General features: G+C 40.7%; 1 protein-coding gene across 2 annotated transcripts in view; it reads left to right on the forward strand.

Annotated features, from left to right (window-relative positions):
* ncapd2 (non-SMC condensin I complex, subunit D2) overlaps nucleotides 1–14,251 on the forward strand; it is a 33,322-nt gene extending 19,071 nt beyond the window's left edge. The window contains exons 23-32 of one of the 2 annotated variants that reach the window (XM_049583569.1): nucleotides 1,923–2,034; nucleotides 2,175–2,298; nucleotides 3,977–4,132; nucleotides 8,212–8,389; nucleotides 8,481–8,575; nucleotides 8,779–8,859; nucleotides 11,387–11,570; nucleotides 11,659–11,827; nucleotides 12,255–12,374; nucleotides 14,048–14,251. In XM_049583569.1, coding sequence (XP_049439526.1) covers nucleotides 1,923–2,034; nucleotides 2,175–2,298; nucleotides 3,977–4,132; nucleotides 8,212–8,389; nucleotides 8,481–8,575; nucleotides 8,779–8,859; nucleotides 11,387–11,570; nucleotides 11,659–11,827; nucleotides 12,255–12,374; nucleotides 14,048–14,130 — 1,302 coding nt within the window. In that variant the 3' untranslated portion in view covers nucleotides 14,131–14,251. The remainder of the gene's footprint in view (nucleotides 1–1,922; nucleotides 2,035–2,174; nucleotides 2,299–3,976; nucleotides 4,133–8,211; nucleotides 8,390–8,480; nucleotides 8,576–8,778; nucleotides 8,860–11,386; nucleotides 11,571–11,658; nucleotides 11,828–12,254; nucleotides 12,375–14,047) is intronic. The other variant, XM_049583570.1, reaches the window with a different exon arrangement.
* Nucleotides 14,252–15,614: the final 1,363 nt, after the last annotated feature.

The following is a 15,614-nucleotide window of genomic DNA, read 5'->3' on the forward strand; positions in this document are numbered from 1 at the left end:
GTAGCCAGATTTCAAGACTTCTGGCAGTGTTTCATACTGAACCACCTCAAGGAGCACTTTGTAGGATGTAGAAGGATCTATTCACACCATAAAACTTCAAAAACTCCAATTAAAAGCCAATTTCCATGTAGAGTCTCTTTTGTTATTCAGGTGTGGCTACATGTTTTGACAAATAAACCCAGGTTTCAATGAAACGCTGAGTTTGGATGCATTGACGCTGAGAAGCAGTTTTTCTGCCAATTTTTAATGCAAGTTCTTTAGATGCACATAGCCATTTTGCTTTAATTTAATTCTGAGATGGATACAGGCAGGGGAGAGAAAGGGGATGACATGACAAAGGGCCTGGGCTGTACTTAAAGCCAGGCTGCTGCAGGAAGGACTCTACCTGATTAGCAACTGGGTCACCCATATAAAATGTCTCGCAGCCCACTGGGTCATCAGCTACCGTCAGACTGGGCATACAGATATAAATGTTTAAACTATTTTTAATACACATTCTTCGCAGTTCAATCTTCAGTTGATTTTATGGAAAACATTAGCACCAAAGTGTCTGAATCTGAAGGAATTAATTCAGATTTACCAGCATGGTAAACAAGAGAGACCAAACTTGGTGGTCTCTATCTCTGAAGTGGCCATAAAGTCAAACTATGACCGATATGTTATCCGAGAGCCTAATTTTTATACTTGTAGCATTCATACTGGTTTAAAAGACAATCTAGGGGCGTTGGTAGCTTTGTGGATAGTGCCGCCCGCATATACAGAGGTGATGCCTCGCTGCAGCGATCGCAAGATTGACTCCGGCTTGCAACCCTTTGCTGCGTGTTGTCCCCCCACACTCTCTCTCCCTATTTCACACTGTCCTGTCCATTAGAGGCAAAAAAAAGCCCCAAAAATAATCTAAAAAAAAATACAATCTGATAGTTTTTTTCCATCTCTGCTTAGCAAAAGTTTCGTGTGAGAGGAATTAAAGGCTAGACGGATATAGATGCCAGTCCCAAATGTACACCAGTTGAGTTCAGTGACCGTAGCAAATGGGGCGGCAGTAGCTCAGTCCATAGGAACCTGGGTTTGGAACCGGAGGGTTCAAGGTTCAAGGGCTCAAGTCCCCATCCGGACCAAAATATGGAGCGTGGACTGGTAGCTGGAGAGGTGCCAGTTCACCCCCTGGGCACTGCAGCGAACCCCCCAACCGCTCTGAGCGCCTGTCATGGGCAGCCCCACTCTGAATCTCTCCACTTAGTGCATGTATAGGTCCTGTTTGTGCATGTGTGTGTTCGGACCTGTGTGTCATTGACAACAGAGTGGAAAAAATTGAATTATAAAGTATATAAAATTAAATTAAATTAAATTAAAAATTAAATAACAGCCCAGATTATTATTTGAAGTTTTACCGAAATTATGTCTTCCCCAGTGTAAAGGAATCGTATAGAAATTGTTGTGTTTTAATTATCTTAGAATGAGCCCTTTATAATTGCAAAGGGAGCAGGTCCTTTTCCACAGAGCCTGCCATGTTGCACCGCAATCTATCTCTTGTACCCCCAAACAGACAAACCAATCACTGGCTCTAGGGAGGGCCTTCTGCATTTTAATATTGACTTGCAGGCCACTGTAGGTTCTTGGAAAAGGAGAGGTATTAAAGTTGCAATTTGCAACCTCACCATGCTGAATTCTACCCACTGCACCCTTTAAGTACTATTATTTGTCACGATAAGACTTACAGTTGCAGTCAGACTGAAATTTGCCAGATGAAATTTACTCGTGTGCTGTAGTGAGAAGCACAGAGAAGTTAATGGGCATAGAAATGTAGTCCGACTGCATCATCAGTAGAAAACACTACAAGTCAAAGAGCTCCCACGATATCTAGTAATATGTTACAGAGAGAGAAGTGGCTGTTTTTTAAAGCTTTTCAGTTTTTCCAACAGCAGTCGGCTAATGAGAGTGCCATGGAGGAGGAGCTGGGGTTGATTGGTGCCTCTGCTGAAGATACAGAGGCTGAACTCATCCGAAAGATCTGCGAGACTGAATTACTGGCTGGTAATGAAAACCTCTATACCCCCTTTATACCATCCTCTACATTCAGTTGTTAACATGTATACATTTATATATTTTTAATAATATGTTTTCATATATTTCTTAAACCTCTTCCCTCACCCTCCTCTCTTCTGTCTATTTAGAGGAGAACCTGCTGTGTGCGTTCCTTCCCCTGCTGGTGAAAGTCTGCAGCTCCCCAGGACACTACTCCCACCCGCAGCTCACCACTGCTGCATGTCTGGCACTCTCTCAGTACATGATGATAAGGTAAAAACACTGCTTATTCCTGTGTTCTTTATATATTTATATCAATGAGGTAAGGCTAAAAAAAACCAAACTGTTCTCTGTACAAGGCAATACAGTTCACATGGACATTATCACCTTCATGACAGAGGTAATTATTTTAGGACTGTTGTGTTACACTACATCCAAACTATTTGTGATATGAACACGCAAACATCAGATTGTTTCAGGTTTGTCCCAATGAAGTTTTGCACACTTGCTTCATCTCCAACCCATTTTCATTGGTCAAAACCAACATGTCCTTACTGTTTCATTTTCCTCTAGTCAGCAGTCAACATGGTGGAGAGAGACTCATTTACAAGGTTGCGAAGCAGCACACCTTGTATAATCCAGTGTACGAATTTATTTAATTTTATTAAATAGGGCAGTCTCATCAACATTAAGAGACTTGAGGATGAAAAACATTTAGAAGAACACAATGAGCAAGACAAAACAACACAAAACACACAAACATTCATCATTCTAGTTGATGAAATGATTAAAACTTGAGAAAATGACATTAGTCATGAATAAATAACATCAACACTCATTTCCAGAAGGAGAAATTACAACTCCGGAAAAGTCCTCATCTTCTTGCAATGTGACATCTCTCATAGTAAATCTGGATAGCTTTTCGCACTCCACCCACCAGGAGTTCACTTGCTTTCTGTATGTTGGGAAGAGGCATTAGATTGCATTGGTTTTAGCAAGGCGTATCAAATGAACTGTGAAATGTAGATCTGAAATGATTACTTGATTAGTTGATTAATCAGATTTTATGTGCAACCAATTTGATAAACCCAAAATGCTGGCATCTTAAGTCTTCTCTATTAAACATATTATCTGTCCTGTGCTGTTGTTCGCGCTAGTACAACCATTCGAATGTGTGACGAGAAATTAGTTACTGTTGTCTGACAAAAATACATTTTCCTGGTTTTAGTCCTGTGTCAACTGATCATGTATCTCATTATTTGGCAAATGTATGTCAGAAATCAGTAACAGTTTTTACATCAAACTCCCTGCTTTTTCCTCTTTCTTTAAATTTGTTTCAAATGCTTGATAACTTACTCTGCACTCAGGGGTATTAACAAAAGTTTATCCAATCAAATGAGACTTTGGTCGAATAGCTAGCCACATCGGTCATATAAATTCACGCTTCACTGTTTGTGGGCTGCAGAAGCTAACAGAGCAATATGTACAGAGATAGGAAGAGATGTGTATTTTGATATCAGTGGGCAAACCTCATGTCCAAAACAATGTGACAGAAGTCCTATTCATTCATCTCACGCAAGGGAGTGCGTGTGGAGCCAACAGTCTGCCCAGCAGCAGACTCTGCTGGAGCTCTCTATTGCGCTAAACTCTAAGCCCGCCCACCTTTTGATGGGTCAGTCATCTGTAACGGATTTGATTTGAATCACTCTTAATTGTGCACCACTTACATAGTCTGTTTTACTGGAAAATACATCACAGTACAGAAGCTAAAGACGCCCTAATTTCCGGGACTTTAAAGACCAACTAATAAATGACTTGATTGATAAACTAAGCAACAGATTGTTGAAAATATTAATTAGTTGCAACCCTACATATTTGACCAATCATCAGGAAAATGTCATTTTTATTGGGATAAGTTTTAATGCTGTGTTTTCTTTATCTGTTACATCAGCCCATCTGTGTGTGTAGAAAACATCCGTCTCATGTTCACGGTGCTGGAGCGCTCCACTCTTCCTGTGGTCAGGGCAAATGCCATAATAGCCCTGGGAGACCTCACCGTCCGTTTCCCAAATATCTTGGAGCCCTGGACACAGAACCTCTATGCCAGGTAATGAAATGATGTGTGTTCAATTAAACCAGCACAGTAGAATAAAATGAGTTTGTCACAGCAGCAGCTCATGCCCATCATCACCCCCACGCTAACTGACTCTCTTCCAATTAGATGCACATTATCACAATATCCGTAGATCTGTTTTGTTTTTTTTTTCCGCCCAACATTACGAGGATAACCTACGCCTGATGGCTCAGTTGAGTGGGTGTACTGTAAATGACGTTCCATCTCAGCCAACATCCCCCCTCAGCTTGTACACTTCATCCGGATCCCACCACCACATCTCAGTGTGTTGTTCCTCTCTGCCGCTGGAGTGTTGCTGCTGTCACAATGCTCCACTGAGCCACATGATGGGAAAAGTTTACTCTTTTTCCATCACGACTTTTTAACTTTGGGTTGATCTTTGTTCGCAAACTCTGATATCTGCTTTGTGTCCTGACCTTTGCGGTTGCCATGGGAACTGGCTAGGGCTTAATGGCCAGTGGATAAACCCGCCCCCACACATGAACTGGGGTGGAGCCTTGGACCGCCTCAAACAAGGGCACTTTTTAGACAACGAACAGCTTAATTACTAGTGTGTAACAGATTGTGACTAGAACCAATGACTAGTGTGTTGTAATTATACGGAGCGGCTGGGTGAGCAGAAGGGAATAATTTCGGGTGAAGTCAAAGGTTCCACAAGGGTTTACGCTTGTAGGTACGCTTTCATTTAAAAAACACTTAACTGTTTCTTCTGCACACAGTTGCTGTTTGCCAATAGCCAACCTAGAAGCTGAAGTTTCTCTGTTTGATGAAGTGTGGTTTTAATTATAATGGTTGATTATGCTCACGCCGACTTGTTTCGGACGTGTAAAACATTCTGTTCTTTTATAATGCTTCATTGCCCTCCTTGTGTTTTCTACCTGATAAGCATTTCATAGCATTCCCTAATTGTCTCCCACACACCAACACCTCCACTGTTCTGTAGGCTGCTGCCCTGGAGCCTCCTGATAAGCGCATTAAGAATTAATTACCCTGTTCATAGCTGTTGTGAGCTCCTGCATTGGCATGTGAATGTGCCATGAACAAGTCTCTGATCGTCTGCCAGGAGTCCTGCTCTCTGGCATAAATGAGAAATGGTTAATGAGTTTCTTTTGTTCTGTGATTTTGGGTGCGAGTGAATCTAAATTGGTCTCAGAAAGCCATCAGATTGCCCTGCCACAGCCTGTCCAATCCCATTGTGTTCAGCCGGGGCTGTGACAGTCGTTTGGTTCCCCTAACGCTCCGCCTAATAACCTAGTCTGTACAGAAAGCTTGATTGACTTGGACTGGGAAATAACAAATGTACATGTGGCATGAATGTTTTTACCTCCACCCACGTTTTTAGTTACGCTGGCAGCGTGGCTCCAGGACTGGCAATGATGGTCCACCACTTTGGTTCAGATTAAAATATCTTGACAACAATTGAATGGTTTACTATTACAGACATTCATGGTGCCCAGAGGCTGAAACATACCGACTTTGGTGATCTCCTGATATTCCCTTTAGTGTCACCAGCAGGTCAAAAATTTCACTTAACCATTCTAATATGTCAACATCCACTAAATGGATTGGAAAACTTTGAGCAGATGTTCATGTTTGCCAGAGGGTGTGTCCTAAGGCTTTGTATCTAATATACTCCTGTCTGTATCTAACATACAGGTTAAAATGTGTGGTTTGGAGTGAAGTGTCTCAACAACAATTGGGTAGATTGACATGAAATTCGGCACTCATATTCACATTTTTCTCATGATGAAATGTGGTGATTTTGGTGGTGATTTTAGTGACCCCCAGGAAGGAAATTAAGGCATTGCAGCAGCACAAGCAGTACAAAGTACAGATAAATAGAGAAGCAAAAAATAAGTAAGAATCGTACTATATAATGACAAAAACTGTCTGTGTGTGCCTGTTCCACGTCTTCTCCTCACTGACTTGGTCAATCCATGTGAAATTTGGCACAGTGGTAGAGGGTCATGGGAGGATAGGAATGAAGCAATATTACATCAGTTGGCCAAAGGGGGGCACTATAGCAACCGATTGAAATTGCAAACTTTGAATGGGCATATCTCATGGCCCGTATGTTATAGAGACATGAAGCTTTGCACAGAGATGTCTCTCCTCATGAGGAACAAATTTGCCTCAAGAACCCATAACTTCCGGTTACACAGATTTTCTGCTTTGAATTTTTTTGAAGAACACTTAAAATCGACCTCTTTCTAGGAAGTTTGACCGATTTGCATGAAACTCGGTGAACATAATCTAGGAACCAATATCTAAAGTTCCCAATTGGCAAAAGTTGGAAAACTTACTAAAACTGAACTTCTATAGGACAATGACTTTAACTGTCTGCCTTTCAACGTGCTACCTCAACTACTAATGTATGGTTTTAGCCCACTAACTATCCCCCTATTGGCAATGGTACTACTGTACTTTCAATAAAGCAATCGTACTATCAAATTCACAAAAACTCTGTCTGAATACATTGCTCTTCTTAATGGGTTCATCTGACTATTAATCACCATGTGAAACTGTACGTGGGCAACTGTGCACTCATTGGGTATGGACTAGTAAATATAATATGCAGTATAAATAAAGGTATACTAGTATAAGACTAGAACTAAAAGTGTGAACTATACAAATGGAATTAAAAACTAAGGGCCCTATTTAAACGATGTATAGTGCATGATCTAAAGTGAGGGCACAAGTGCATCCAGGGCGTGTCCAACTCCTCTTGTGCAAATTAAATGGTGTATAGTCTGAACACAAAGAGAGGCACAAATGGCAAAGGGGTTGTATTTAGTCCCTTAGTTGATCATTGGTGTATTTGGACACAACATGAATTCAACCGATCAAAAAGTCAACTCCTACTCCATTTAAAAGCCAGGTGCGCCTGCACATGGCGCACTGCTATTTTACACAGCAGATGCAGCAAATAAGAGACTCAAGCTGTTTTCTACCGAGTATAATCCAACGAGAGCAGTAAAGTCACTGCAGCAAATATCATGGGACATTTAAATACCAAACTTAAAAGTGTAGTTATGAACTTGACAGAAGAAACTGAATTAAACTTTTAGCTTCTAAAATCATCAGTGGTGTCATGCTGCTTCTCGTGCGTAAATGCGCACAGCATGTCTCTTAATGGGGAGTCGGTGCAACAACTCCACAGCTCTGTTATATTCACATTTTAGAGAATATAATTAATATTTTCTTTATCATTTGTGTATTATTTCATCCATTTGCGACCCATCCTAGTATCACTGTTTGTGCATGCACGTTGTGAGCCCACCTATGTATGATGCACCCTTTAAATAGTGCAATGATATGGCACCAGACTGACTTTAGACCAGGTTTTTGTCGGTCAGGGGTGCAGTTGCATTCTGGTGCCTCAAAAAATGTAATCGCCACCAGTGTGCCTGACTGCACCTCATTTTTAGACCTATTCACCCATGGGCAAACAGATGGGCACAAATACATTTGTTACTTACGCAACGACAGCACTGGCTGTGAACATGATGACAACCGTTGTGCTGCACATTGCCCTGATTTTAGCTGGGTGTAAAAGGGGGCCTAAAGTTACAAGGTAAAGTGACACAGTATGATTAATATCAGTAAGTGAAGAGCAGCAAGTCAAGTTAACATTTAAACAGCAAACACCAGAATAGTATATCCTGTGATTAAGTTGTGATATTTCATGTTGTCTGTATTAATACAGCAAAATATAATCTAGTATATGATGTAGTAAGATAGTCTAACATAATTATAATATGAAGTATAAGATATAGTCTAAGGTGCCATGTAATAGTAGTAATAATATACTATAGTACAGCAGTATAACAGAATATCAAATGTATGATGGTATAGTATGGTTAGATATAGCGCACACAGTATACAAAAGCAAGAATCAAAGTTTGAGTTTGACAACAAAAAACCTGTTCATGAAGGACGCTGTCACTCATAGTAAGAAACTGAGTGAGGAAATAGTTCTCGTCTCATCATCAGGTTAGCCTGAAGAGATCTGACATTAATCAGCCAGTAATTTACGTCGTCTCCTCCTCTAGGCTCAGCGACGAGGTTCCTTCAGTGAGGCAGACAGCTGTGACAGTTCTAACTCAGTTGGTGCTTAAGGATGTGCTCAAGGTCAAAGGTCAAGTTAGCGAGGTGGCTGTGCTGCTAATTGACCCAGAACCTCACATCACAAGCCTGGCCCTGAACTTCTTCAATGAGCTAGCCTCCAAGGTACACACACACGCACACACACACATATCCAGAGCCCTTAATGGAGCCTGAATAATTGGGAGGGTTTTTAACTCTTGGTGTTACCCATCAGGACAATGCGATCTACAACCTGCTCCCAGATATCATCAGCCGCCTGTCTGACCCAGAGAGAGGCATGACCTCTGAGGACTTCAACACCATCATGAAGTGAGTGTCACGGCTCTTCAGTATGTGTCTTAAGTGTCATTTGCAGCCCTCGTCTACTGAGGATTCGTCCACACTGAGCAGGACTCGGCAGGCCCAGGGAAAAAATCGTGACTTGTTTAAGGAGCTTTCGATGGAAACGTTGACAGCTTTGCTATTTTGAGAGCTTTGTTTAGATGCTGTATTGTGTGTTTGTGTGTTTTCAGACAGCTATTCTCCTACATTACCAAGGAGAGGCAGACCGAGTCTCTGGTGGAGAAACTGTGTCAGCGCTTCAGGACTGCCAAGTGAGTAAATCTCCACTTCACCTCCTTCTTTCTCATCCTCACACCTTTGACCTGCATCTTGTTTTTAATGTTTACCTGCTCATTTCAAGCATCTGTGCAAGATGGAGGGGTTGACGCGTGGGTAATTAGTGGGTGTTTTAAATGCTTGAAGAAAGATTGAAATTAAAGCGAGAGGTACTCAGAAATGAGTCCTTGCCCCACTTGTACTTTGCCCAGTGTGCCTCTTTTTCGTGTTCAGTATGGACCTTCTGCCGCGTGCAAGGGCCCTCGCTATTGCTCTTCATGTTCCCGGTCGTGTTTTGATCAGTAGTAGCAGTACTCGTGCACGATGCACTCAAATAATTATGCAAATGTATAAAATTTGATATGAATTCCTTGTCACCCGCAGTCCGTCTTCAGCCCTCAGTCACAAAAAAACCCAACCATTTAATTGGAAAAGAGTGCTTTTTACAGACTGAATTTGGCTTTATTAAACATCAGGTCTTTGGCAGGCAAATTATTTTTAATCGACGATTCAAGCACAATTATTATGAACTGAAACTTGGCTGGACTGAGACGACAGTGCAGCAGCTCTTATTGAGTCAGTGCATGACAAGTCTTTTTATGAGCAAAGCTAGAGAGCGTAAGAAAAGAGGTGGAGGTGACACTTAGTTTCTTATAATTCTTTCTGGTGCTTCTTTTGAACATGTCGCTCCTCCATTGAATTCTTTGTTTTGAGCTGCAGGCCAGAAATCTTGGTCTTGTCACTTAAATGTTAACATCCACATTAAGATGATAACAAAAATTAGCCTTACGTCACCTTAACATGACACCAAGAATTTACAGACTTTTGTTTAAGAAACTTCTACATGTGATTAGCTTCAGTAGACTCAACTACTGTGCTGTCTTTACTATCACATAGCTGCACATCTCTTCAATTTTCAGACCATTACACTGGCTTTTGTCAAAGACTGTATTTTAAAATGTAGCTTTTGGTTTATAAAGTACTGAATGTTTTAGGTCCAGAATATATTTCTGATCTATTGCTCCAATATGAACCGTCCAAACCTCTCAGATCATCAGGGGACAGGTCTTCTTACTGTACCCAGAGTCAAGACTATACACAGAGAAGCAGCGTTCTGTTCTTATGCACCACATAACCAGGACAAACTCCCAACTTGAGATCTGTTACAGCTCTTTTCTTTTAAATTGGTTCTTAAAGCATCTGTTTGCCACTGCATTTCAGTAGGTTAAAAACTTGGGACTTTTTATTCATACTTTACACTGCACTGTGTTTTAATGTTTGATTTTATTTAAGCTTACTTTCTATCTTATTTGTTTGTCATTATCTTCTTATTACACTTAATAAAATTGTCAAGAACCATAAATAATACATAACTATTACTATCATTACACAAACATACACAAGACAAATAAAATAAAGAGTAGGGCTGCCCCCTGTAAGTCAGAAATTCAGATCATCAGTCTGTGAGCCCATTGTCGACTGAGAGTCCAGCATGTTTTGTTTCGTTTAATTCTTTGTCAGTCAGTGTGCAGTGTACTTCTGGGGACGTATTGGTCCCCAGATTTAGCTGTAGAAGGAGCGCTCCCTGCTTTCACATCGGGAGGAAGAGATTTTGCCTGGTCAAGCACCGAGGTAATCTTTGGCTTTTGTTTGATATCAACGACAAAAAATGTTGGACATTTCCGATCCGTGGTTTGCATAGTTAGCTTTTTTACTAAATTACATTAGTGTCACTGTTGCGCTAAATGTCTGCTGAACCCTGTTCAAACTCTCAAACTCTGTATGGGGGGGGGGGAACTAATAGTTGAATATTCATATGAGTCAGGCTCAGTCCTAAGAAAAACACATTACAAAATAAATAATAAATAAAATTCAAATATGTATTTTAAAAAAATGTCTACTGTAGTTACCTCAACAACATCCCACCATGCAGTCAACATTAAGCAAGGCATAAAAGGCTCTCCAAATTCACTCCGCTGACCCAGTAGATTTTCAAGTCTCTATGTTCAATATAATTGATAAAAATAATGTTTTTCTTTTTTCTTTTTTTTCCCTAAGGATACACATGCAGGCAGTTCTTTTATCCATTTACCAATACTTGGACTGTTTATAAAGCAAGCGGCACTAATATTTCCCTTGTTCAAAGATGTTACACAAACAAACTAATCTTGCCTCTACAGTTCACCTACACATCTTATTCACTCATTTTGTTATGGAAACTGTCTTCCTGTATAGTTGGGGAATGTAGACAGAACAATTGGCCCGGCCGGGCCTCAGTCTGCCTCTGACTCATGCTTTATCCATTCCCCCGGCTCAAAGGAAGGACATTTTACATTACACAATGGCAAAGTGAATTTAGATATAAGAGGTTGCTGGAAAATGAGATTTGGTCCAAATGCCAGGGCAAAGCTATATTCATGAGAAATGAGTTTTTATGTTGAGGATCGAGCATTTCTATGCATTTCACATAGTTTCTAATTAGGTTTGGTCTTTAATCCTGATGACTCTCATTCTACCTCTTAGGACGGAGCGTCAGTGGTGTGACTTGGCCATGTCTCTGTCTCTGCTGTCCATGTGTGAGCGCGGTTTCAAGAGGCTGCAGGAATGCTGGGAGTGTTACAGCGACAAGTTAACGGAGCCTGGAGTCTACCAACCTCTGCTCTCCATCATGGCCAAGCTCCGCCGCGGGGCCAAAGCCCAGTTCAAGGTGTTGTACACATCCCAATTTCCAAGTAGATGTTTTCTTTAAATTTTGATTTAAATTTTGTGCTTACTGATGTTCATTTGTTCCCCAGGCCCAGATAGATGAGTTTGAGAAGCGGCTGACTGCAGTTCACACACGGGGGCTGGAGAACGTGGAAAGTCCTGAGATGGATGAGGAGAACCAAAAAGAAGGAGGACCCTCTGAGAAGGCAGTCACGCACACACCTCTGCCCACCAGAGGTCGAACGAGATCAAAAAGAGGTCAGTGTTGTAGGATTTCTCTTTAAAGGGTCCTGTTGTAAGGCCGATGTTGCCTGATCAAAATACAAATGCAAGTTTGTATGGAAGCTCCAGGTTAGCTTTACATTTCCAAGGGACATTAACGAGAATTGTAGAACACAATGCCTCCGGACACAGTTGGATAGACCTACAGCCAATCAGAGCAATGAAACATGATGTAGTGTTGCGCAACGGACAAATGTCAACAGACTATGGCGTGCAGAGATGAGCTGTGATGGTGTAGCATTAATGTGTCTGTGAGAGAGTGTTGCTGTTTTTTTGCAATCAGAATTTGACCTGTATTTTATATTATTATTAGTTTTTTATTATCATTGTTATTAATAATATTATTTGTTGTTATTTTTGTGTGTGACCAAAAAAAAATAAATTTGTTCTGTGTTTGTTGCAGGTCAAGCAAAGCCCTCTGTTTCCAGCTGCGGCGATGACAGTTTCGTTACGCCTCAGAAATCTCGCAAGTCCAAGAAACCTGTGATTACCTTCAGTAGTGATGAAGAGGAGGATGAAGAGGGTAAGTGTAGCCACCTTTTTAAAGTGAAAATTACTTTTAAGGATTCTTCTGCCCATCAACTTATATTCTCTTTTTTTTTTTTTTTTTTGAATTACAGTAAATTAGCTTTTATTTGGAAATAAACATGATTCTCCTTTTAATGTGTATCTTTAGCAACATATATTTACATAATATATAAATTACATTTATTTAGGCCTGCAATTACCCACCATAACTATATTTTATTTATTAAAATGATGATGCTTCTTGTGTTTTTGTTTGGTCTATAAAATGTAAGAAAGTAGTACCTGTCACAATTTTTAAGGGCCAAGGTGACGTCGTCAAATATTTTGTCTAACCAGCTGTCCAAAACCCAAAGCCACTTCGCTAACTGTCATGCTAAACAAATAAAAGCCACATAAGCTCACATTTTAGATGCAGGAACGAGGAAATGTATGTAATTTTTTTACTTGAAAATTACTAAACAAATAATGAATTATCTAAATAGATACTGGATACTTTTTTCTAATCTCCTTCCTCAACTAGTCATTTCAACTATTGGTGTTATTTATAGAACTGATATTTGGCACAAGTCAGTGAATTAATTTTGGATCAATATGAGGTTCAGAATGTTGGGAGCACTGGGCTGAACCACACCAGGTGTCTGTCTAAGAGGATTTAGGACTTTTGCTCTTAAAAGTAAGCGGTGCATTGCAGCAGCACTAATCCAAGATCTGGAGATAATCTCTAATGGATTTGATAGCAAACAACTTGAAAGGATTAAATCAATCTACAAATTAGGAATTAATATAATGTCAACATGTGATTAGCAAGTGGCGAGTACATGGTACATTTTTGAAGTGTTTACACAGCATAAGATTTTCTGTCACTCCTTTCCCACAGGACAGCAAACCCACTATCATCTGGCTTTTGTCATTAGTGGGGAAAGGTTACAATCAGCATTCACTTCCAGGACAGGTACTTGCAGTTGTTGGGTGTATTTATTGGCTCTAGCTCCGATTGGCAGTGATGGAAACATGACACTCAGGTGGACATGCTAATTTTCGCCCCTTTTGCAGCACCATGCCGTCCAAGCAGCACTCGAAAATCATGCAGTTAGTCAGCATCGAGTTTGAGATAGAAAGCAAATAAACTGATTTTAAAAAAAAAAGAAGAAGTGACCACTAAAACCTTTCCATTTTTTTTTTTTAATATAAAAGACATACTTGTCTACTGTCTGTAGAGCCATGTTCATGGGTCAGGTCTACTGGCATTGGGAAAGCATAAAAGAAATTACACTTAAAATGTGAGTGTAGTGACGTGGAGAGAAGGTCTGTAGCCATAACTGTACAAAAAGAGCAATTACACTTGATGAATAATGAAAAGGCACCCAGGTGGTGGTGGGGAAGAAGACAAAGTGAAAACGGAAAGAAATTGAAATTATTTAAGAGGCGCTGGATTATTTACACATATTACCATATGTGTATTATGACTTTATATTATTATTATTTAATTTTTAGTAGCACTTTCTGTCATCAGTACCAGTGTATCGTACTACCACTAATTCACTGAAATAAACACTTTCCTGGACAAGTTTTATCCGTGGCTTTTTTGACAGTAATTATCCTACAGCTCGTCTGCAACAACAGCCCATCACTTGCTCGACTTCTAACCTTCATTTATTTTCTCATCAGATGCTGTAATGGCTGAGAGTGAGACCCCGAAAGTGACGACACCCATCGCCCGCTCATCCCGACGAGCTCGCCTCAGAAACTGATGTCTTCTGTTGTTTTGTCTTTTTTTCTGTGTTTCTTCCTTTAATCTTTTGTCTGAAATGATGCGTTGCATTTTTACATGTTTTTACATTTTAATCTTTTTGTATATTTTTTTTTTTTTTTAAAGATGTCAGTACTTGGTACCAAACTAAAGTAGCCTGATGACATATCTGATGACATAGAATCAAGCCGTCTTTTAATAAACCCTCTTCTGGTTTTAATAAGAACTCTGCGGCTGTCTGTCTCATTTTGAGCTGCGTCACTCACCGGCCTCTGCACGCTGAAGAAACCTCCAGAGGCTTGACACTAAGAGATGTGCGAAGGGTTGGGTGTCTGCGGGGTTATGTCAAGTAAATTTATACCATCATTACAAGCAGCTTTGAATGTCTGCTTGTATCATGTGTTTGGACAGAGGTGTTTAATGGGTTGTCACAGCTTGCCCAGACAGTATTACAACCCCACATGCTTCTCCACTTCATTTTCCTCAATTTTCCTTTCTTATTCGTCCATATCAGATTTCAGTCTTTATCAGACGAGAAACACAAACTGCATGTTGTTTATTTACAATCATGTTTGGTTTTTTTTCCTTCTCGTTCTGTCTGACACATTTGCTGTTGCCTCGTTGGCCGCCTCTGTTCTCCTGTAATCAATCTCTTTTGTAGGTCTCCCTCCGCGCTCTGCCTGGTGCTTTTTCTCCCTCCCATTCTCCTCCTCCTCCACCTCCTCCTACTCTGCGTTGCCTACTTTTTCCTCTTACAGCGCTCCTCTCTTCACTGACATTGCATGCACGCTAGTTTAACCCTCCCCTCCCCTTATTGCTAATCTCTCTCCTTTTTCGCCTACTCCTTCTCCCACACGTTGTCCTCTCCGAAAAGATGAGAGGGGTGCATTTCTGTATGTGTGATTGATATGTTATGTAAAGACACTTGCCGACAACAGGCTAACCATGTGATTGCAGCAGCACTTAGGTTTTATCTGAGGATAAATTTGAGTTAAATGTATTCAGTGGGTGCTAAGTGCAAAAACAGGAATAAATGGGCCCTGTTTATAACTTTATTTAGGGCTCTACAAAGCTGCTTGTTCATGCAGGTATGAAAACATGTTGCTCACAGAAGCTGCTTTAATAGTTAAGAGAATATTCACTAACTGCATGCCCAGTATCTGACGTACATTTGTAACTGCTGGGGGTTTATTTACTTGAAATAATCAGAGGCTGCTGAACTTTGAGGTCAGTGTGTTGAATCGTGCAGCTCCTGCTAGTGTTGTAATTTGGCGGCGGGGGGTACAGGGAGCAGATGGCACTGACAGACTGTAACTTACCCAACAGAGAGGGGAGGTCAGTGCATGCTGGGAAAGACCCCGGAGACAAAGAGGGAGAGAGGGAGGCTGATACGCACGAGGCGCATCGTCACAGCATAGGAAATGTATAATTCAGGTGATGTCGTGACATGAATCTTTGCAGCTAGTTCATAACTCACCGCTCTCA

This window comes from Epinephelus fuscoguttatus, linkage group LG8 (assembly GCF_011397635.1).
Source record: "Epinephelus fuscoguttatus linkage group LG8, E.fuscoguttatus.final_Chr_v1".
Taxonomy (NCBI): domain Eukaryota; kingdom Metazoa; phylum Chordata; class Actinopteri; order Perciformes; family Serranidae; genus Epinephelus; species Epinephelus fuscoguttatus.